The sequence below is a fragment of the Zingiber officinale genome, chromosome 3A (genome assembly GCF_018446385.1).
Source record: "Zingiber officinale cultivar Zhangliang chromosome 3A, Zo_v1.1, whole genome shotgun sequence".
NCBI classification, from domain to species: Eukaryota; Viridiplantae; Streptophyta; class Magnoliopsida; order Zingiberales; family Zingiberaceae; genus Zingiber; species Zingiber officinale.
In genome coordinates, this window is record NC_055990.1 from 103667554 (window position 1) to 103691324 (window position 23771).

Sequence of the window (23771 nt, forward strand, 5' to 3'; positions counted from 1 at the left end):
TTGGTATAATTTAAACCCTTTATTTGCTGCATAAGCTAATAGCATTCGAATGGATTCGAGTCTAGCTACCGGTGCATAGGTTTCATCATAGTCTAATCCTTCAACTTGACTAAACCCTTTGGCTACTAGTCTGGCTTTGTTTCTTATGATATCACCCTGATCATCCAACTTATTTCTAAACACCCATTTGGTGTCTATTATTGATTTATCTATGGGTTTAGGTACAAGGTCCCAGACTTGGTTTCTTTCAAATTGGGCTAATTCCTCCTGCATAACTATGATCCAGTCCGGGTCGGGTAGTGCTTCTTCTATTGTTTTAGGTTCGATTTTAGAAATTAGGGCAATCTGACTATGGATTCTATAGGAAGATCTAGTTCTGACTCCTAGGTTTGGATCATCCAAAATTTGGTCAGGTGGATGAGAAGTACTGGCCCTAGTTGGTCTTATAATTGGGTCAGGGGCTGGTTCCTCTGGTTTATTAAGGTTTGGTTGAATTTCATCATCTTCTATATTTCTTGGTTCAACATTCACACTTATATTTGGTAGATTATTTTCTTCATCAAATATTATATTAGTTGTTTCTTCAACTTTTAGGGTGTTTTGATTGTAGACTCTATAGGCTCTACTATTTGAGGAGTATCCTAAAAATATTCCTGGGTTAGATTTGGGTGTGAATTTTCCTAAATAATCTTTAGTATTTAAAATGTGAACTTTACACCCAAATATTTTTAAATAGTTTAAGTTAGGAATTTTATGATAATATAGTTCATAAGGGGTTTTCTTGTGAAATTTGTTGATTAAAATTCTGTTTTGAATATGATTTGCAGTATTTATTGCTTCAGCCCAAAATTGGTGATTTAAATTATATTCATTTAACATAGTTCTAGCGGCTTCTTGTAGTGTTCTATTTTTACGTTCCACTAGACCATTTTGCTGAGGGGTTCTAGGACATGAAAATTCATGTAGGTATCCATTTACTTTACAAAATTGAGTAAATCTATGATTTTCAAATTCTCCCCCGTGATCACTTCTTATTCTTTTAATTTTAGTATCTTTTTTATTTTCTATTAGTTTGCAAAAATTACTAAATATTTCATAGGTTTCATCTTTTGTTTTTAGGAATCTTACCCATGTAAACCTAGAGTAGTCATCAATTATTACTAAGCAATATTGGTTCTTGCTTAGTGACTTGGCTCCATGTGAATCAAATAGGTCAAGGTGAAGGAGCTCAAGTAACGAGTTGGTTCTTTCTAGATTTGTTGATTTGTGTGTTGACTTAGTTTGTTTTCCTTGTTGACAAGCATTACAGATTGAGTTTTCAATGAATTTTATTTTGGGCAAACCTCTAACTAGACCATTATGACTCATTTTTGAAATGAGTCTAGTGTGAGTGTGACCCAGTCTTCTGTGCCACAAGTCAGTTTCCTCTTCCTGTGTTATTAAACACTTTATTGAGGATGTGGGTAGATTGATTGAGTACATATTATTTTTCCTAAGTCCCTTAAGTGTGATTTCAGGATTTTCAATATTTTTGACTAAACATCTAGCTTTGTCAAAAGTGACTAAGTATCCGCTATCACACAATTGGCTTATACTTAGTAAGTTGAAATTGAAATTTTCAACTAACAGAACTTTTCTAATAATAAAATCGGAGCTGAGTTCGATATTACCTCTTCCGATTACTTTAAGTTGACCATTGTTGCCGAATGCAACTGATCCTAAATTTTTTAGTTTGAGCTTTGAAAACTTCAATTTATCTCCAGTCATATGTCTGGAGCATCCACTATCCAACATCCATTGATCCAACTCCTACACATAAAGTGAATGAATTGGTTTCTTGTTAATGGATAAAAAGATAATTTGACTGAAGTGGACTTCTTATAATTTTATCTTATCCAGGCTAAGTTAACAATAATTGGTCATATTGTTGCAATTGTTTAGAAAAGTGTTTAAAGTTTTTTTTTAAAATTTATTATTATTATTAATTTAACTTGATTAACACTATTTAGGTTGGAGATATTTGAATTAATTTGATTTTGAAGGATGTTTAACTTAACTTTAAGTAAGATTTAAAATTTAGTTTGCTTAGTCATCTCACCTGATCTAAATTGTCAATCAGGGAATCCTATAATTGATGTGAGATGATTTATTGTTGAATTCAGAGGTCTGGCTTAACTTTGTGTTAGATTCAGGTTTAGCTTTGGGTTCAACAAGTAAGCATTCTTTGGATAAACTTCTGGGCTATGGTGAGTCACAAGGAGCTCATTAAAGTAACCATGCCTTCGAGGTTTTCCAAATAGTCCTACCCACTGAACTTAATACTAATCCTTGGTCTAACTAGTTAGGATCCATTTAAGGGTAGCTTCGGTCAGTTCCACTTGGCCAAATGCACCAGGTCGAAGCCATATCTTCCTAGACATGCGATGCCCAAGCTTCCCTAACGTACTATCATCCAAAAAATTTCACCAGTACTGTGGGTCAAGTTAAACCTAGCCCATTTTACCTAACCTTAATTACCCTGCCGGGTGGTCTACTCTTGGTTACCCTTATCGGGTATATTAAGTTCGGAGGTGCCAGATAATCTGGAGCCTTCCTTTTAATTTGATTTAATTACTTAATTTCGAATTTTGAATTTCATTTAATTTTTGAATTTAAATTTTGAATTTTTAATTTGAATTTCGAATTTTGAATTTCATTTTTGAATTAATAATTTAATTTTTAAATTTATAATTTAATTTTTTGAATTTAATTTTTGAATTTATAATTTAATTTCAAATTTTTTATTTCATTTTTGAATTTATAATTTAATTTCGAATTTTGAATTTCATTTTTGAATTTATAATTTAATTTCAAATTTTGAATTGAAGTTTTGAATTTATAATTTAATTTCGAATTTTTAATTTTTGAATTTATAATTTAATTTCAAATTTTTAATTTTTGAATTTATAATTTAATTTCGAATTTTTAATTTTGAATTTATAATTTAATTTCGAATTTTGAATTTCATTTAATTTTTGAATTTAATTTTAATTTCGAATTATCGTTTTTCTCTTTGCTCCCCCTGGATCACGGCCTCGATATGGTCTATCGAGGTAATGTATTTGATCCTTCGGGACCCAGTATTGACCAAGTCCAACTTGATTGATCAATTTGAACTTGGGGACCCATGCTTAGGCTGTGTTACTACTTTGTTTGTTTATTAAGGATAAGTAAGATTTATATTTACTTTTATATCCTAGCCCAGTTCTATTGTAAATGACCCTTTGTGTCCCAAGAATTAAGTCTAAGTTCTTGGAGCCCAAAGAAAACCGTTCTAAAGTAGTTTTTAAATCTTTAACCTGATTTTTTAGACTTGAATTTTCTTCCTCAAGTTTATGAACTTGAGTTGGAAATTCAGTCTGACTCTGGTCAGGTAAGGTTTTAGTGTCAGCCACTTCTTTAAGGACAGATACTTCCTTTAGAAGTGACTTAACTTTCAGGTTTGACTTAGCTAATTTGCGCAATAAATAGCTAACTAAAATGTTTAACCGGGAGATACTTACAGCGGGGTCTGGTCCTTCGGAAACGGATACGGATCCGTGGCTTTGCTCGGACTCCGCCTCGGACTCGCTCTCGCTTCCGGATTCGACGATTTGGTCCCGGGCCATTAATGCGAGTAGACTCGTCTGTTCGAGCTCGTCGTCGTCGTCCTCCGATGAAGATTCGTCCCATGTTGCCTTAAGGACCTTTTTCCTTCTTTGCTTTTTGACCTCCTTCAGGTTAGGGCAGTTGGATTTGATGTGCCCTTTTTGGTTGCAGCCGTAGCATGTAACTTCAAACTTCATCTTTGAGTTCTGTGAACCTTCCTTCGTTTTTACTGCCTTTTTTAGATCTCTTTTGTTGAAGCCCTTCGTTTTGTAGAGCTTCTTCACGAGGTTTACCAGCTCGGTTGTAATTTCAATGTCTTCATCGTCTGAGTCTGGTTCAACCTCCGACTCCGGTTCCGTTCTTCGTCGTGATCTCGGTTCCCGTGTTCGACTTGTACCTGCAACCAACGCAATACCTTTCTCGGTTGGCTGTGCATTAGTCTGCTCATGAAGTTCAAATTCACAAAATAATTCGTCTAATTTTATTGAAGACAAGTCCTTGGAAACTTTGTAGGCATCTACCATTGATTCCCACAATGTGTTCCTTGGAAATGAGTTTAAAACATACCTTATGACGTCCCGATTCTCTATCTTCTGTCCGATTCCGTGAAGAGAATTGAGGATGTCTTGGATTCTCGCATGTAGAGAACTTGCCGCCTTCCTGCATCTTTAGATTATATAATTTATTAAGTAAAAGATCTCTTTTACTTACCTTGGTGTCGTTAGTGCCTTCGTGGAGTTCGACTAGCTTTTCCCAGAGCTCCTTTGCGGAAGAGAACGGGCCGACTCTGTTGAGTTCTTCTTTGGTAAGGCTGCACTGGAGGGTGCAGGTAGCTTTGGCGTCTGCTTCCACCTTTTTGATTAGAGAGGCGTCCCACTTCTCGCAGGGGGTTGGATTGCCGTCGTCATCGGAAGGTAGCTGAAGTCCCGTCTTAATGATCATCCATGTTTCAAACTGAATCTTCAGATACGTCTCCATTCTTCCCTTCCAATAACCGAAATCATCTCCGGAGAATAGTGGGGGACGAACAGTACTGAACCCCTCTTGTTGAGCCATTTGTAATATGCAACAAAAACAACAAAAATATATGTTCCAAGACTACGTCTTGGATTAGTAGTGCGGGAATAAAGAATAGTAGTAATAACGAGCTCGAGTGGTGTTGCACTAACTTCGGGCAAAAGCCGATTCGATAAAAGAATTAGAATAAAGCTTTAAGGCTAAATTCTAATTGACTCCGAAAAATATAAAATCGAAAGAAAATTTTTTTTTGAAAGGTGGTTGCACCAATTCAAAACGACCCCGCTCTGATACCAATTGTTGGATCGAGACCACGCTAGAGGGGGGTGAATAGCGTTCGTGGCTATTTCTTTCGATTCGTAAAATAAACGAGTAAAAGCGCAGCGGAATAAAGAAATAACAAACACAGAGAGACAGGAAGATTTACTTCGTTCGGAGCCTAAAGCGACTCCTACTCGAAGGCCCGCGATCCTTGATCGCTTTCCGTGGGCAACAACTATAAGCACGATAAAACTATTACAGATTAACTACAATTTAAAACAGTAAACAGATTATACCGACAACAAAAGACTAAATCGAAGCTCCGGGTTGTCGGGGTGTCGTTGCAGCACTTTCTGGATCGAGTCGTTAGCAGCTTGTCGCAGGGAGATTACTTAGATTGTCGTTGTACTTGGTGCTGCACCTCGACCCTTCTTTTATATGAGGTTCCGGGCGCCTGGATCCCTTCCGGGCACCTGGAGTGTGACGTGGCCAACCAACCAGGATGCTCCACGTGTCAACTTCGCGCAGGAGATAAACTTTGGTCCCGGGCGCCCGGACCTGTTCCGGGCGCCCGGACCTCCGGGCGCCTGGATCCATCCCGGGCGCCCGGACAGCCTTTTTCCAGCAGGTTCCTCACCTGCAAACAAAGGTTAGTCCGAGCAAAATCCCCTGCAAGACAGTGTTAGAATAAGACAAAACAGTCTTCGGACTGTCCGAGTCTGACTTCGGATTTCCAACCGGAAATCCTAGGTCGACCCGACGCCTACTGTTCCCTCTACGGGGAACGCGTCCTCACCTACTCCACTCAGGAGATTTACCTGTTGCCAGTCGATCCTCCAGATCGACTGGACTTTTGCTCAGCACTCGGTGCTTCCGGACTTTCTGCTGGACATCCGCTTCCCGGCTAGTCCAGACTTTCACCTGGTTCGCGACACCAGGACTTTCCACCTAGGGTTACCACCCCCTAGGACTTTTGCCTGAAGCCATCGACCTGCCAAGACTTTCCGCATAGGTTTACCACCCCCTATGACCTAGGGTTACCACCCCCTAGGGTTTTTCCCTTTGCCTAACCGCAGCTAGGACTTTCCTGAAATACTCATTCAACCATGTTAGATTACAACAACCCTTAACTTTGAATCTTTTGCCATTATCAAAACTCAGGTTCGATCGTCGGATGCTTCCCGCACCAACAGTATAAGCCCAGAGGGCAGAGATAGAAAATAAGTCCCTACAGCAACAGCAGCAACCCGTGCTCCATTGCCTACTCGTAGGTCTATCTCGCCCTTTGTCAATGCTCTGCTATTTCTCAGTGCTTGTACATTAGTACAAATGTGCGAAGCACATCCGGTATCTAATACCCATGACGAAGAAATAAAGAGGTTGACTTCTATAACATTTATACCTGAAGTAGAAATCTTATTTCTCTTCTTGTTAAGATCTTCCAGGTATCCTGTGAAGTTCCTCTTCCAGTGCTCTGCTTGTACTTGATATAGTTGACGAAGATGTTCAACCATATCGTAAGCACACATCAACTCATGTTGCTTCTAAAGCTCAGAGTTCATGGTTGCGAGCATTAGACAGGACACATCTAATGCGTCATCTTGATGCTTCTTGTAAGCATCCCGGTCAGCTCGCGTGGCAGTGGCAGGAGGAGCCTCCGGAATGGGCTGCTCCAGAACGTACAGTTTACGTTCCTGAGTGAGAACTATTCTGTACCAGTCCAGGAAATTTGCTCCGTTGAGCTTGTCCTTCTTAAGGACAGAACGCAGGGAGAAAGAGTTCGTATTCGACGTCATGGTTATCTACAACAGAAAATTTGTAGAAATAAATATCATATTCTTTTAAAATCATTTAATTAGGCCTTTAATTAAATGATGCTCCCACTGAATACTATAATTCTTGTGGGACAAGATCCACATCATACTAACCCTTGAGTTAGCTTTGGCTAATACGCCCAAGGCTTAGTATGATCGGTAGGTAATGATTACCAATTACATCTCTATGCAACTCTTGTTTATAAAATCAATATCCGCATTTATATTAAAACTCGAGTTAGCTTTGGCTAATACGCCCGAGAGTTAATATAGATGTGATTTTGACCTATCTTTTCCAACCGTTGGAGGAATGCCTATAGTTGACTTGATCCAACCGAGCAACTAGGAATAGTCAATCTAATTGAGTTTGTATTCACCCATGCGTTGATAGGCGGGACCAAGATTGTCCCTCCGTACCCTACCAAGATAATATGTATTGCTCTGCTTTGGCAGATTCAACAATACATGTGATCGAGGTAGTGATAGGTATCACGGCACGGTTAGGCATTAGAGTTGGTTCGATCGAGATCTAATCTAATTGAAAAAGGATGCATCTTGTGCATGACTTAGATCTAATCTAATCGCAAGGGTGCATCATGTGCACGACTTAGATCTAATCTAATCGTAAGGCACTAATTAATTAATTACTTATTAAACATGCATCATATACATAAGCAATTAACTAATTAATCTATTTGTGATTTAGTCATGGCTCTACTACGATCTTCTCAAGCCAATGAGAAGATCGACTGGTCAACCTAGGGTCAACAGCTTCTCCAAGCTTCTCCCTTTGACCACCTTGTGTTGCTCGTGCCCGCCTCGGAACTCCGTCTCGTGTGGACCCTCCACCGCTCCAATTTGTACATTACAATTTGAAACTCGAGTTACATTCGAGTCTAAATCTAATTTACAACCAGAATATATGAGAAAGGCACGACGCGCAGGTCGCGGAAAAATAAAAAAATACAACACGCGCAAACACATAACAGCACGCAGGTCGTATTATGAATTACAACACAATCCAATCATATTGGGTTTTTGGGCCATGAATATCACAAAATTAATATATAATTCAAAATTATATATTTTCATAATTTTCTATAATTTTAAAATTAATTTTTACAATTTTTACGAGTAAACTTTCCCGGCGGTCCCGTTTAGCGGTTTCGGGCGCAATCGCGAAACGGATCCCCTTGCGGGGCCAGGGGCAGCGCCCCTACCCACGATCTAACCATCGCGAGGGTTCCTTTGCGATCCTACAGCACCTTAGCCCGCTGTCCCAAAACAATTTGGGACGAAACATTTGAGAAGAATTTTCCCGGCGGTCCCGATTAGCGATTTCGGGCGCAATCGCGAAGCAAATCCCCTTGCGGGGTTAGGGGAAGTGCCCCTACCCATGATCTAACCATCGTGAGTTGCTCCTAAGTGATCCTACAGCGCCTTCGCTCGCTGTCCCAAATGGATTTGGGTCGAAACATCACCGTTTTGGAAAAACTTCCCGGAAGTCGAAGCCTACAAGCGTCTAAACACTTGTGCTTCGATTACTCGAGAAAAATACTCATAAAAACCCAAAAATCATAATTTTACAGAAAATTACAGAAACTTTAGTTTTCATAAAACCAAAAAATTAAACTCGTACAAGCCTTGCACGTGGCTCTGATACCACTGTTGGGTTCTTCGGGCCGCGAAAACCGCTTTTCGCGTCGCGGAAACCCCGAATCACCCAAAGCCGTAGATCCGTGCAAAGAAAATTTACGAAAAACTTACGAGTACGAGTTTACTATCTAGATCTACACTTAGATCTACATGTTTAGAAATTTACCCTTGTAGCGAAGCCCTTCGCATTCCCGCTCGTCCAAACGGTGCCGGATCTCGAGAGTGTCAAAATAGACACTCCTCTAGAAGTATCCACACGAACTAATTAGGTGGAGAGAAACTAAACAAAGGTGTGCTAGCACCCTTGATCAGCCACGGCAAGAAGAGGAGAGAGAGAGCTTGAGAGGAAGAAGGAAGAAGAAGCACACTTGAATGAAAAATAAAATTCTCATTCAAACCAAAGTGGCCGGCCACTCTACATTGTGAAACTCCCAAATTAATTACATTAATTGCAATTAATATGAAGCCATTAAAGAGAATGGCTTTGTAACTTCCATGAGGTGGCACCCATGATGATGTGGAGTAACATCATTGGTCCACATCAATGCCAACTCACCAATGAGGTGGCATAAAGTCAAGTCTAACTTGACTTTTAATCTTCCTCTCAAGTCAAGTCAAACTTGACCAAATCTCTTCCATGGTTGATCGAATCCAACCATTTGATTCAAGCCAACTTAATATAATAAATCTAATTCATTTAATTAAATTGATTCAATGAGTCAAAATATAAATTTTACTCATTGAACACATGAATCAACTTGAGTCAAACTCAAGTTAGCCCAATTAGTATTACTCTTAATCCAATTTGATTCATCAAATGAATCTAATCCTCTTGGTTCATCATATGAACCTAATCTCCATCTAATTGTCCTTAGTGTGTGACCCTATAGGTTCTTGTAACGTTGGCAATGCCCTAAACCCATTTAGGAGCATAAGTAATGAGCGGTATCTAGCAACACATCATTACTACCCAAGTTACAAGAATGTCGAGATCCGACATCACCTTGTGACTACTAATTGTGACTCCTCACAATATATGACATTGTCCTTCTATCCTAGACATCTAGATTGATCAATATGAGGCATAGACCGTGTCATCCTCTAATCAATCTAAATCTTGAACTCCAAGTAGGCTCACTCGATCAAATGAGCTCAACATCTAATGTTGACTCATTTGGGCATAGCCATGCACTTAGTGGTCTCACTCTATCAAGAATACCGATGTCGCTCCCGTCATATGGGAGGGATAGATCTCATCTACATCACTCACATCCCTCTACATAATTCGTTATATACACAGTAATCACCTTTATAGTCCACCCAGTTACGGGTGACGTTTGACGAAACCAAAGTACATAACTCCTTATGTAGGGATCCATGGTGACTTCAGGTCTAAGGACTAATAGTCATACTAATAGCCACATGAGAAAGTATATGACACTCATATAACGATCCATGATACTTTCTCATGGCGGATCATTCAGTATACATTCTCCAATGTATACCCATGTGTCAGCTTGATATCTCTATATCCATGACTTGTGAGATCAAGTCATCGAGCTGACCTACATGCTAGTCTTATTGCATTAACATTGTCCCTGAATGTTAATACACGACTAGGAATGATTTAGAGTAGTGTTCCCTATATCATCTCACTATCGATTCAACTAATCGATTGATATAGGTATGAACCTTCTACTCAAGGACGCTATTATACTTAGTCTATTTGGCACTAATACAAATAAGTATAATAACCAAACAAATGCCTTTATTAATATACAAGAATATGATACAATGAGTCCATACAATCATCAAATGATTGGCTCTAGGTCTCTAACTAACAGGATCGTTATATGAGTGTCATATACTTTCTCATGTGGCTATTAGTATGACTACTAGTCCTTAGACCTGAAGTCATCATAGTTCCCTACATAAGGAGTTATGTACTTTAGTTTCGTCAAATGTCACCCGTAACTGGGTGGAGTATAAAGGCGATTACTAGGTATATAACAAATTATGCAGAGGGATGTGAGTGATGTAGATGGGATCTATCCCTCCTATATGACGGGAGAGAAATCGGTATTTTTGATAGAGTGAGATCACGAAGTGCATGGTCATGCCCAAATGAGTCAATATAGGATATTGAGCTCATTTGATTTAGTGAGTCTACTTGGAGTTCAAGATTTAGATTGGTCAGAGGATGACACGGTCTATGCCTCACATTGACCAATCTAGATGTCTAGGATAGAAGGGCACTTGTCATATATTGTGAGGAGTCACAATTAGTAGTCACAAGGTGATGTTGGATCTCATCATTCTTGTAACTTGGGTAGTAATGATGTGTTGCTAGATACCGCTCATTACTTATGCTCCTAAATGGGTTTAGGGCATTGCCAACGTTACAAGAACCTATAGGGTCACACACTAAGGACAATTAGATGGAGATTAGGTTCATATGATGAATCAAGAGGATTAGATTCATTTGATGAATCAAATTGGATTAAGAGTAATCCTAATTGGGTTAACTTGAGTTGGACTCAAGTGGATTCATGTATTCAATGAGTCTAATTTAGATTATGACTCATTAAATTAACTTAATTTAATGAATTAGATTCATTATATTAAGTTGGCTTGAATTAAATGGTTAGATTAGATCAACCATGGAAGAGATTTTGTCAAATTTGACTTGACTTGAGAGGAAGATTAAAAGTCAAGTTTGACTTGACTTTATGCCACCTCATTGGTGAGTTGGCATTGATGTGGACCAATGATGTTACTCCACATCATCATGGGTGCCACCTCATGGAAGTTACAAAGCCATTTTCTTTAATAGCTTCACATTAATTGCACTTAATGCAATTTTTGGGAGTTACACTTTGAATTGGCCGGCCACTTTTGAATGGGAATGGAATTGATTTTCCTCATGCAAGTGCATTATTCCTTCTTCTTCCTCTTGGAGCTCTCTCCCTCTCCCTCTCCTCCTCAACTTGGCCGAACCACACATAGATGCTAGCACACCCTTTTGTGTGGTTTTCTCCACCTACGTGTTCGTGTGGATACTTCTAGAGGAGTATCTATCTTGATACTCTTGAGATCCGGCACCGTTTGGACGAGCGGGAACGCGAAGGGCTTCGCTTCAAAGGTATAACTCTTTTCATGTAGATCTAGGAGTAGATCTAAGTAGAAACTCGTACTTGTAATTTTGTTTTGAAATTTTTCTTCGCACGAGATCCAGTGGCATGGGTGATTCGGGGTTTCCGCGACGCGAAAAAGCGGTTTTCGCAGTCCGAAAAACCCAACACAAATATCTGTGTTTAGTAGAATTTGCATAGAACAATAGCTATCAGGCCACTATCGGTATGGCACCTTACGAGGCTCTCTATGGGCAGAGGTGTAGATCTCCAATCTGCTGGTATGAGAGTGGTGAACAGAAAGAGCTGGAACTTCAGACAGATCTGGTAGCAGATACCACAACAGCTATACAGCAGATCCGCCAGAGAATAGAGACAGCTCAGAGCCGCCAGAAAAGCTATGCTGATACGCGGCATCGACCCTTAGAGTTTTCAGTTGGGGATTCAGTGTTCCTCATAGTAGCTCCCATGAAGGGAGTGATGCGTTTTGGGAAGAAGGGCAAATTAAGCCCCAGATATGTGGGACCATACCTTATCATCAGAAGAGATGGCAATGTAGCATATGAGCTAGAGCTACCCCAGGAGATGTCAGCTATCGACAACGTATTTCATGTCTCTATGCTGAAGAAGCATATCCCAGATGCTACCCAGGTGATTGAACCCCAGTCGGTACAAGTACGCGAAGATCTCAACTATGACAGCCGACCTATTCAGATAATAGACCGAGCAGTTAAGAAATTACGGAACAAGGAAGTACCATTAGTAAAAGTCATTTGGCAAAGTCACACAGCAGAAGAGGCAACTTGAGAGATAGAAGCTAGTATGAGACAGAAGTACCCAGAGTTATTCTAAATTCGAGGACGAACTTTTTATAAGGTATAGGGGATTGTAACGCCTGAAAATTCTCAAAGTAATTTTAGAAATATTCTATTATTTTTCTGGAATTTTAGAATATTTTTATGGAATTTTTAGAATAGCCGAAGTAGCAAAAATAAATAGAAACCGGAAAATAGCCTAAGCGGGAATTGAACCCGAGACCTATGGGACTCTACGTCTTATAGATAACTCTAGTAACCAGAAAGCCCCAGCAGGGGTGTGCTGAAAGAAGAGGGAAACCATTATATTTATATTTAAGTTGGCCGAATAAACCACTTAATATAAATAGGAAAATTATTAAGTGGGGAATTGTTTTTAACGCAACTTTCTCTCCTCAAACCCTTACACGCCGCCCCCTCTCCTTTCTCTTCTTCTCTCGGCGCACCAAGCCAAAGGGGCTAGGGTTCCGTCCCAAGGGCTATAGGAGCACTTTCCGGCGACAACTCCGGTACGAGGACGCTCCCCTCCGTGAGAAGAACACGTAGACGTAGGAGGATCGTCGAGAAGATCATCTTTCGGGAAAACCTAGCGATCAGATCGTAAGGAAAACTAGCACAGGAAGTAAGAAACCCCTCACCTACAGTATAAGTAGCTCTTTTCACGATTTTATGCCTTAGTTTAGTTGTATACAGATTTTCAGCACATAGGGTGTGAATTAGTGCACACTAAATGTTTGATTAAATGTTTAGCTCAGTTAAATGCAACATAGGCATTTTTAATAGCTTAGATAAATGCAATAGGAGCATTTTATAGCATATTTAGCCTTGCTATAACTTATATGGGACTACGGTCCAATGGGTGGGCTCCCACAGTCGCCTCTAGATTCAGATAACCTAACTCTAGGTTCAGATAACCTAGAAATAGCAAGATAAGATAATTCAGTTATAAAACAGTATTTTACTTTTATCAGTGGCACTGTACTGGACCTCAGTTGTCCTTGGGTTGGGTTCCCATAGTCGTCCCTAGGTTTAGATAACCTAGTAAACCCTACTAGATTCGGGATTTACTACCTCGGGTCTAGTTAGGGATGCGCGCATAGCAAGTACAGTTGTCGGACCCATCAACAGCATGTTTAGTATTTTTGTCTATTTATGATAAATAGTTTTTTAAAGCTTCACAATTTAATTATGTGATTACAGTTCAGAATTTGTATCAGCTTAGCATTAGTTTAGTTAGCTATTGTATCAGTTTAGTTCTAGCTTGTTGATACTAGAAGATATTACCATGATCAGCTTTTGATTTCTATGTTTTGTATGATAGTATTGTTGGTTAATCCTAGGAAAACGTACCGGTTCCACTGTACAAAAATTTTTGTACAAGTGTCGAACCTTTCCTTAAATAACCTATTGTGTTCTTTAGAAGTTAAATTAGGAATCGCAAACGGAACTTAACATCATTGATTCCAAATTTAACTTATCTGTTCTTAATGGTTTAGATTTGAATCGCAAGCGGAACTTAACACTATTGATTCAAACCTACCTAGATTATTAATTCCATAAATATTAATTTCCAAAATTGGCTTCCAGGACTGCATGGCGAGGCACATGACCTTCTTGGATATGGGAGCAACCACCACCGCCTAGGCAAAGCCTTTTAAGGAAAGCTAATATTTATTTCCTTAAATAACTCTAGGTCAACCAAAAAGAACAATCGAAACACAAGTTCGAAAAAGAAGAAAACACAAACTCGAAAAACTATTTCAAAAAACTAGATCTAATTGCCTCTTGTATTTAGAATTCTTACAAAAAGAAAACTAGCATGATGCGGAAATCAATTGCTAATTATACCTTCTTTTTGTATGCTGATGACCTCAAGATCTTCTGCCGTATTCCTCGCCTCACCTTGGACGTCGTGTGGGCGACGAACCTCCAAGATGAACACCACCCAAAAGAGTCCTTCTCCTCCTTGCAATATTCGGCCACCACCACCTCTAATAGAAAAGAGAGCACAGGGAGAAGAGAAGGGAGAGGGCCGGCCACCAAGAGATCACCCAAGCAATGGAATAAGAGTTGTATCCCATGAAGCCCCCTTTACCCCTTCTTTTATATTACTTGCCCAAGGCAAATAAGGAAAGATTTTAATAATTTTCCTTTTCCCTTTTTATTTTCCTTTTTCCTTCCTCTTGATTGAATTAATCATCAATCAATGGTTGAGATCAATCCTATTTGTTTTAGGATTGGGATTGAATCCTATTGGCCAGCCCTTGCTTGGGCACCAAGCAAGGTGGCCGGCCACATTAAAAGGCAAGGAATTTTTTTTTTTTTTTATAAAATTTTACAAGATAAACTCTTATAAAATTTTACAAGCTCTCTTTCCTAAAGTAGGAGTTAAAAAAGGAAAGTTTCTAAAATTAAAACCATGTTTTAAAATTTAAAAACTTTCTTATAAAATTTCCTTTTTTAACATGATGATAGAAAATTTTAATTTTAAAACTTATCTCCTTTTTTTCTTAAACCATGAGGATGGTTAAAAAAGGAAAGTTTTAAAACTTTTAAAACTCTCTATTAAAACATGTGGCCAAATTCAAATTAGGAAAGTTTTAAAAATTAAAATCTCTCTTTTAAAACTTATAGTTTTCTACAAAGAGAAGATTTTAAAAATTCAAAACAACCCTCCCTTTTTGAATTATTGTGGCCGGCCCCTACAAGCTTGGTCACCAAGCTATAGGGCCGGCCCCTTCAAGAGGATGTGGCCGGCCATTGCTTGGTCACCAAGCAATGGTCCGGCCCCCTTCTTGGACACCAAGAAGAGCCTTACATTTGGATGGACTTGAGGCTATAATGAGGCTACGACAGGGATCTAGAGGAGAAATTGGTTTTGGCCTTCCGATGAGCTTGAGTATCCGTGTTCGCCCCGAACACACAACTCAAATTCATCGATAACAACTCATTCCACTAAAGAGTTATTACCGCACTACCGCACCAATCCCAAATTACATTATGGGCTCCTTCTTATCATGAGTGTGTTAGTCTCCCTGTGTTTAAGATTATGAATGTCCACTAGTTAAGTAAGTTACTGACAACTAACTTAATTAATATCTAACTCCAAGAGTAGTACCACTCAACTTCATTGTCATGTCGGACTAAGTCCACCTGCAGGGTTTAACATGGCAATCCTTATGAGCTCCTCTTGGGGACATTCTCAACCTAGATAACTAGGACACAGATTCCTTCTATAATCAACAACACACACTATAAGTAATATCATTTCCCAACTTATCGGGCATATTGATTTATCGAGCTAAACCTCACCCTTTGATAAATCAAAGAAATAAATATTAAATATATGTGCTTGTTATTATATTAGGATTAAGAGTACACACTTCCATAATAACTAAGGTTTAGTTCTTTTACTAAGTCAGTACAAAAAGAACTTACCTAAATGATCCTACTCAATACACTTAAAGTGTATCAGTGTAATTTATTAGTTAAGATAAACTAATACTTAATTACACTACGACTATACTGATAGTTTGTTCCTTTCTATCTTAGTCGCGAGCAACTGTTTATAATTTATAAGGTACTGATAACATGATCCTCTGTGTGTGACACCACACACCATGTTATCTACAATATAAATTAATTGAACATCTACATTTGGTATATATAAATATAGACACTTGACCAATGTGATTCTTATAAATATATATACAAAAGCTAGGCTTTTAGTATACACTCCAACAAGTATGTCATGCCATGCTCTAACATGTTCAATATATATTTCAAATAGCATGTTTTAAAAGCATAAATTGCATCGTATGCATGTTTTATGAGGTAGATGGTTTCTTACTAAGCTCCCAAACTTACAGATACTTCTTTTCCTTATACTGCAAATAAAGGTAAAGGAAAGATGGATTAGTGGAGGCTGGAGGACAATACAATGAAGATGTGTGTGGATAGGAACTTGGAATAAAGATCTTTGGAGAAACTAGCAACTTCAAAACTTAGTATTTCTTGTAGTGTTACTCTTCTGCACTTTTAGTTAATTAAGTGTCTTGAATTGCGATAGTTATGCTTAGATTACTGATTTTCATGATCTTAGTTAGCTAGCCATTAGTAATGATAGGTCTAGTAGCTTTGTTTTTGCTTATAGTGTTGGTGTATGTGATTTGAGCACGAAACAGTGCTGAAATCAGACTTCTGATACGAAATCAGAAACCCCAATCGATCAGCCGATCGATTGGAGGCTCCTCAATCGATCAGCTGATCGATTGGGCAGCTTGTTCCGCGAACAGTAAGCTCCTTGATCGATCATCCGATCGATCCGGTAGCGTTCTGTCGCGAACAAAAAGCTCTGGAATCGATCACTGGATCGATTGGCCAGACTGGATCGATCAGCCGATCGATCCAGACGGGACCTCCGTGCACGGTAGCAAGCTGAGTCGATCGGTGAATCGATCCAATAGCTCCAATCGATTGAGTGATAAGCTCAATCGATCGGGAAGCTGGATTTTGACTAGAAACCTTTAGTTGTAGTCACTCACCATGGGGGATGAAAGATATATCATGTATACCTTAGATCCCATCCCTTAGTACATGTAGAACAAAGAAATTGCATTAGCATAAAGAAATCTTAAATTGGATCAGTTTTCCGCACAGTAAGAATAGTTTAGCAACAGCATAATGTAACCCCCGGCCTTACAGCCTAGTTACTAGAAGGTGGGTCGTTACACTCGCTGAGAGTGTTTCTACAGCGAGTTCACTACATTTAAACACTCCCTTGATGTTGCTGCTAGAAATGGTAAAGAAAGTAGATTTAGCATCCATCCTTCATCAGTGATTACCGGAGGAGTTCTCCGATGGTTCCATCCGTCCATCATCAACCCCCATTACTTCGTTTGGTTCAGATCTACAGTTTCTAGCTTCCCTGTATTTACAGTTCCAAATTATTTTTGTATTCAATGTTGGGGAGAGTTTCTTCAATTGAGAATGCAACACCAGATTGGATTCCAGTTTAGCAGTTGTTCTTCTCTTCTTCTCTAATTTCCGGAGTTGAGGATTTCATCTCCAACTTCCTATGTGACGACAAGATGGTTGATTGAGAAGTTCGGTTGTGATTGAGTGTGGACAATTTTGTTTCTATAATTTAGTTTCTACAATTCTTGTTTCTGCAATTTAGTTCTGCAATTCTTGTTCCTGAATTTCTTGTTTTTTCAAATTAGCTTCTACAATTTTTGGTTCTGCGTTCCTTCTTTTCAATTCCTACATCTCTAGTTTTGAACAGAAATTGTTTGACAAGTTGCTGAGTTAGTTTAATGGTTTTGGCATCTCTGTAGTTTCATTCAAATTGACTTGTTGATAAGTCGCTTAGTTTGGTTCATAAGTGCAAGTTTAGTTTAGTGTCATTATAATGGGTAGTTAGGGTTAATTGTTAAGTGCTAATTTGTTTAGTTTGCAGCTAGGATTTATTTATCGCAAAAGATCAGTTTTTCTTTTAGTAATTGCAATTTCTTTCTCAATCTAGCAACCCAACCTCAAAAGGAAACCCCCAAAAATGGCTTTTACTCTACTTAATCTAAGATAAATATCCTATTATTAGTTCCACAAGCAAATCGACCTTGGGCTCTATACTATAATATCACTGTGTAATAAAAAGGGGTTACAATTGAGAACAATTTATTAATTTGAGAGCTACACTTGTGACAATTTTTAGTTAATAAGTGGACTCTTAGATTAGTTATTTCAAGAAAGTGAATACCAAGTAAAAATAAGAGGTGTTAATATTGCTTCGAGTTTTTCGCTGCAAATCATCTTTAATGAAGCGAACGAAGTTATTTACCATCCTCTAGATTTTTACATGTCTTAACAATTTGAGATCATGTTCAACTTCTATTTTCTAAGATACAACTGTCCAACCATATATACAACTGAGCAATAGCTGTTTATAATGAACTAAGCATGTACTTGAATGTTATTACGAAAAAGGCCGCTGAGCAAAATGCATGATGGAGAAAAGGAAACAAGGGGAACGAAAGTGAATAGAATTCTGTGCCTCTGCATCTTCTTCTTTTGCTCGAGATCGTAACCTCCTTATATAAGGGCTCTGATGCTCAACTACATTGAATGATCGAATAATAACTATTCAATGTCGGGACATAATAATAGTCGACGACCATCAATTGTCGATCATTTCTATCTAGACGGTTAAATATTGGACATTAATATCAAACCACTTCATATCCGACACATTAATGCATCCGTTACTCATATGAGCGGACATGAAAAAAATTGCTCCAAATGGCAAAATGTAGGTACAACATTTGACGTGTGTAGGGAGCACTCACTCAAGAGTCATCAAGGATTATGCAATCTAGACTCTAGATTTACGCCCCCTCCTATAAGCATGCGTGTATTTACAACTTCAATTGTTATGATTTATTACAAATCAACCTTCGTGCTACTCACTCCCAAGGTAAGACTAATATCTCATTAATACTGGATAATAAAGTCACTTTAAAGTTATTTTCTATTCACATTTCCAATCAAAAGATACTGGCATTCAAATCATAATAATAATAATAATAATTTTATTTTTAAGAGATGATCAATTCGATTTCAAAGAAATTTTTCACAGGTTATCATGATAATTGAAAAACATTCATGAAGATTCATCCAAATGATCAACTTTCTTAGATTTATTATCTAACTAGAATAAAATCTCTATAATATGCTATAATTGATATTTGAATCTTAAATATCTGATTATAGTTGAAGAACCTAATCACTGCACAGTAATATTCAAATAATGATTCTCCATAAATATGAATTTAGAGCTTTGCGCCATCTAAACTGGTTATTATTTATTTCTTTTAGTGCTTATTTCACCTTAGTCGTGACATTATCCTAAATGGAGGCTCTTCCGAAATGAATTGAATCTACAGCTTAAGGAGTTCATAATTTATTTTGTTGAATCAACCCAAATTCAACTGAATTAAGACAATTTTTAATTTTCAAATTAATTGATTGAATCAAAGCACTCCTAACAAACCAACACATTATAAATATAATCAATCAATCAATCAAATTACTTTATGTATCAATCAATTACTTATTCTTTTTATTTCCTACCTTTCACTTTTACTAAATCAAACTTGTGGCCTAGTGTAATGAGGAACTTTAATTCTGCTGAACTTTCATACAACCATGAGGGCCCGTTAACATGACGGTACCACAGATGAGGAACTTTAAGCTTTACGTGAAAATCTTTTCTTTTTTTTATTAGAAATAAACTTTAAAAATAAATAATTTTTTAATTATTATCAATTTATTTGAATTGATTAGTTGGGAATAATATGATAAATATATTCATCTATTATATATATCTTAAAGCTATCATGATTTGTAATTTTTTTTATTTTTAAATAGGTTGAGAAAATTACAAATTATCATCACTAAAAAATTTTCATATTCTATTCTTCATTTTTTTTTCCTAAAGAAAATAAATAATTTAAAGATACATTTCTCAAAATTATGTAAAAACTAAGAAAAATAATTTCCTAGTGTTAAAAATTATTTTTAAAAAACAAATTATTAAATTATATAATATCACAACTAAAAATAAAATTATCAATAATTAGAAATAAATCCATTTATTTCTCTCATTATTATTTCCAATTTCTCAATAAATATTCCTAAAATACAACGCACGATGCATCGCGACGAATGAAAAGACCGAATTACCCAAATGTCCACCAGCCGCGGGCCCCGCCGGTTAAGTGCGGGCTCAGATTGGCTCATGTTGAAAGGGCCCAACGCGGGACGAGGTAGACGGTGCAGTCGTCCCGAGGCACGATGGTGGGGACGTAGGTGATGTCGTCGCAGCCGTCGGCGCGGCGGCGCTTGAAGTCGACGAGGGAGACGAAGAGGGCGATGAAGAGGAGGAGATGGTTGACGGCGTAGCGCTGCCCGACGCACTGGTGGGCGCCGGCGCCGAAGGCCAGGAAGTTGCGCTTGTAGACTCGGTCCTCCGCCCGCTCCTCCGAGAAGAAGCGCTCCGGATCGAACCGCTCCGGCTCCGTGAACCCCTGGAACGAAGACTCGTAGACCGAAGGGAACACGATCGCGCCCTTCGGCACCGTGTACCACTCCGTCAGCCGGAATGGCTCGCCGGCTATGTGGGGCACCATTGTCGCCGGAGGCCGGTAGCGCACCACCTCGCGGGCCACCGCCTCGGTGTAACGCATCTGCCGGATCAGATCCGCCGTGATGGGGAGCCCCGAATCTGGGGACCACAATGCCGATACCTCCGATCGAACCCTTGCGAGGACGTCCGGGTGCGCATCGAGCGCCGCCACCGCCCATAGGAGAGAGGACGTCGACGCGTCCTGCGCCGCGAAGAGGAAGTCGAAGAGGTGGCCGCCGATCTCGATGTCGTTCGCCTCAGTGATCTCGCGCAGGGCGTCCTGCATCCAGAAATCGATGAGGCAGGTTGGTTCGGCGCCGGATCGGATGCGGGATTTGCTCAGGGCGACGGTGCCGGAGAGGGTTTGGATGAGGCGGGAGACGGCGAGGCGCGCACGGCGGAAGGCGAAGCCGGGGAGGTCGAAGGGGAGGGCCATGAGGCCGACGTTGAAGAGGTTGTAGTCGCGGTTGAACTGCACGCGCGCCTCCGGGGTGAGGTAAGGCCCGGCGAAGACGGTCTGCGAGGTCTCGAGGTTGAGATCGCGGCAGAGGAGGCGGAGTGGGATGGGTTCGGGGGAGGCAGCGGCGAGGGCGAGCCACCTGGAGATGTGGGCGGCGATCACGCTCTGCTGGATGTCGACGTAGGTGGAGAGCGCGCGGGGAGTGAAATTGGGGGCGATGCGGCGGCGGAGGTCCTTGTGCTGCTGGTCGAAGAGGTAGATGAGGTTGTGCTCGCCGAAGAGCTTCTTCCCGAAGGGATGTCCGATGAGGTGGAACGCGTCGGGGCGGACGTTGGCGAAGACCTTGTGCGACAGCTCGGTGGAGCGCACGAAGACGACGAAGCGGCCGACCAGGAAGTTGGCGGAGACGCCGAGGTCGCGGGCGAGGGCGGCTTGGCGCGCCCAGAAGGCCGTCGGGTTCAGGATCATCGGCAGCGCGCTGCCGAGGAAGGGGACGACGAAGTGCGGCCCCGGGAGCGGGCCCTTCTTGCGGAGATACGACAACTGCTCCCACAGAAACCAGAAGGCCAGAGCGCAGAGAAGGTAAGGGAAGGACACTGCGGCCGAGCGGCGGATGGCGTCTCCGGCGGCGTGGAAGCCAGGCCAGTGGTAGTCCATGCTCTGCTCTGGCTTGTCTGTTTCCGGATTGGGAAACTGCGATAGTGACGCCGCAGTAACCACGGGTTGTTTGACGGCTCACCAACGACCGAGGGGTTTTTATTTATACTCAGCTCTATTTCCGGTTTAATTCTAACATTTGTTGACCGAAAATCAAAAAGAATTTCTGCTTTTCCCCCCTTTTTTTCACGTGCAAAATTTATTTTTTTTTATTGGAATAGTCCAAAGGTATTTTTTTTTCGTTTATTATCCCATCAACGTTTTTTTTCTCTATTCTCATGCGAGATAGGATGCGAGTACCTATCGATTTGGAATCAGACCAATAATTTCATATTGCGACAAATAAAACAATAAAGTGATTAATTAAATAATTAAATTACTTTGATTATTGAAGGTGCATCCTTCTGAATGATCATTCCTTTTTTCTCATGGTATATCTATTTTCGTACAGAGGACAGACACGGATTCCTATTTAATTATTAGATAAATTTGAAATATAATTTATCTAAATAAAAACAGTACTGAAATTTATTAAAGGGCACTCATAAAATTTAAAATCGTACCAAGTTTGAAAATGCCCAAAAATACCTCTTTTCCAATTTTATCCCTTTATAAATTTGATATTTTTTTACTCTCTATGCATGTAATAAAAAAAAATTCCTCTCTTTGATACATATAATAAAAAACTTTTTCTTTCCTCTCTTATCTCTTCATTTTCTTCAGCACTACTACGAGATCTGCTACGAGATCAGGCCCACATTGAGTTGAGACCAGCATCACATTTTATATATTTCTATATAGTTGAAATATATAGAATAGAAGATAAGCTCATGTTCTATAATTGAATGTATGATATTGTAACATCTTTGGAGATATTAAAAAAATAATGGAATATACTATTAGACTCCTTGTAATTTTAGAAATATATTGAACTTTGAAATAGGTCTAATATGATTTGTCTACATCCGATTGAAGTCCAATAATATCCTCCATTATTTTCTTTTTAACATCTTAAGAGGTATTATAATATCATATAAACTTTTAACTATACTACTCTCCTGAAAATCAGGCCAAACGTGGACTTAATGTGAATTAGACCAGCACAAAGAGAGTTTTTTTAAATGCATGCAAAGAGGAAAGAGGAGATGCGGGTAGAGAGAGGAAAGAGGAGAAAGAAAGAGAAGAAATCATATTAGGGTTAGAAAAACGTATGTGCATTTTGAGCATGTTCAAACCTTAGGATGCCTTTTGGGTCATTTCGAAATTTTGGATGCGCGCTTTGATAAATTCCTAAAAAGAGTAAGATTCTAATATTAATTTTTTTAGTTGTTAAGAAAATTCTAATCCTACCGTAGATAAAAGAGGAAAGTGGTTGGGGGAGGAAGAAGGAAGTAGGATAGTAAACGAGTAAGCGGAATTAAATTTTATGATATCAAGTTCTTTAATAGGATAATCAAGTCAAATTAATTCTAGTTTAAAATAATCAAATATTAAAATAATTATTTAAATTTAACTTAATTTAGTCCAATTAATTCGAATCTAAAATAATCAAATATTAAAATAATTATTTAAATTTAAATTTTTTTTTTTTGAACTTGGACTTAATTTAAATTTAACTTGAATTTGATTTGATTCATTTATATCATATCGAACTCTCAATTTAATCTTGTTTAAATGTTTGAAACTTCAACATTTTACTAAACCACGTATGCAAAGTATTCATTTCACATAGAAAAGTTTTAAAATGATGAAATCATATATCTATTTCTGATTTTACCCTTATCAGTCAACTGTTATTATAGAATAGTCGAATCGATGTGGTTCTGTATTGAAAAACTAAATTTTTAATCAAATCAGTTGAATGAGTTTTGTAATCAGTCGAACTAATTTATTTTTTATTTTTTTTATTTTTTTAAATCAAAATAGATTTTAGATTAAATTAGTTGATAGACCAAACGACCTTAGATTGATATGAAACTAGTTCCTATGTGTTCATCAATCTCTCTTGATTATATCCATGTCCTCAAATGTCAATTTGACGTTTGGTACATCAACCGATTTTACTTAAAATCGGCTAATGTATCAAATGATGTCAGATTGACATAAAACTAGTTCTTATGTATTCCTCTACATCTCCTGATTATATCCATA

At 38.7% G+C, this 23771-nt stretch overlaps 1 protein-coding gene across 1 annotated transcript; it reads right to left on the bottom strand.

Annotated features, from left to right (window-relative positions):
* Positions 1-19969: 19969 nt before the first annotated feature.
* Positions 19970-21735, bottom strand: LOC122052204 (cytochrome P450 710A11-like). The gene has a single exon (XM_042613622.1). It carries the CDS (start codon positions 21618-21620, stop codon positions 20115-20117), a length of 1506 nt encoding a protein of 501 aa, XP_042469556.1. The 5' UTR covers positions 21621-21735; the 3' UTR covers positions 19970-20114.
* Between the last annotated feature and the right edge of the window lie 2036 nt (positions 21736-23771).

What these genes read in the sequence shown, in the direction of transcription:
- LOC122052204 (XM_042613622.1), bottom strand. Translation starts at nt 21,620, where the DNA reads ATGGACTACCACTGGCCTGGCTTCCACGCCGCCGGAGACGCCATCCGC.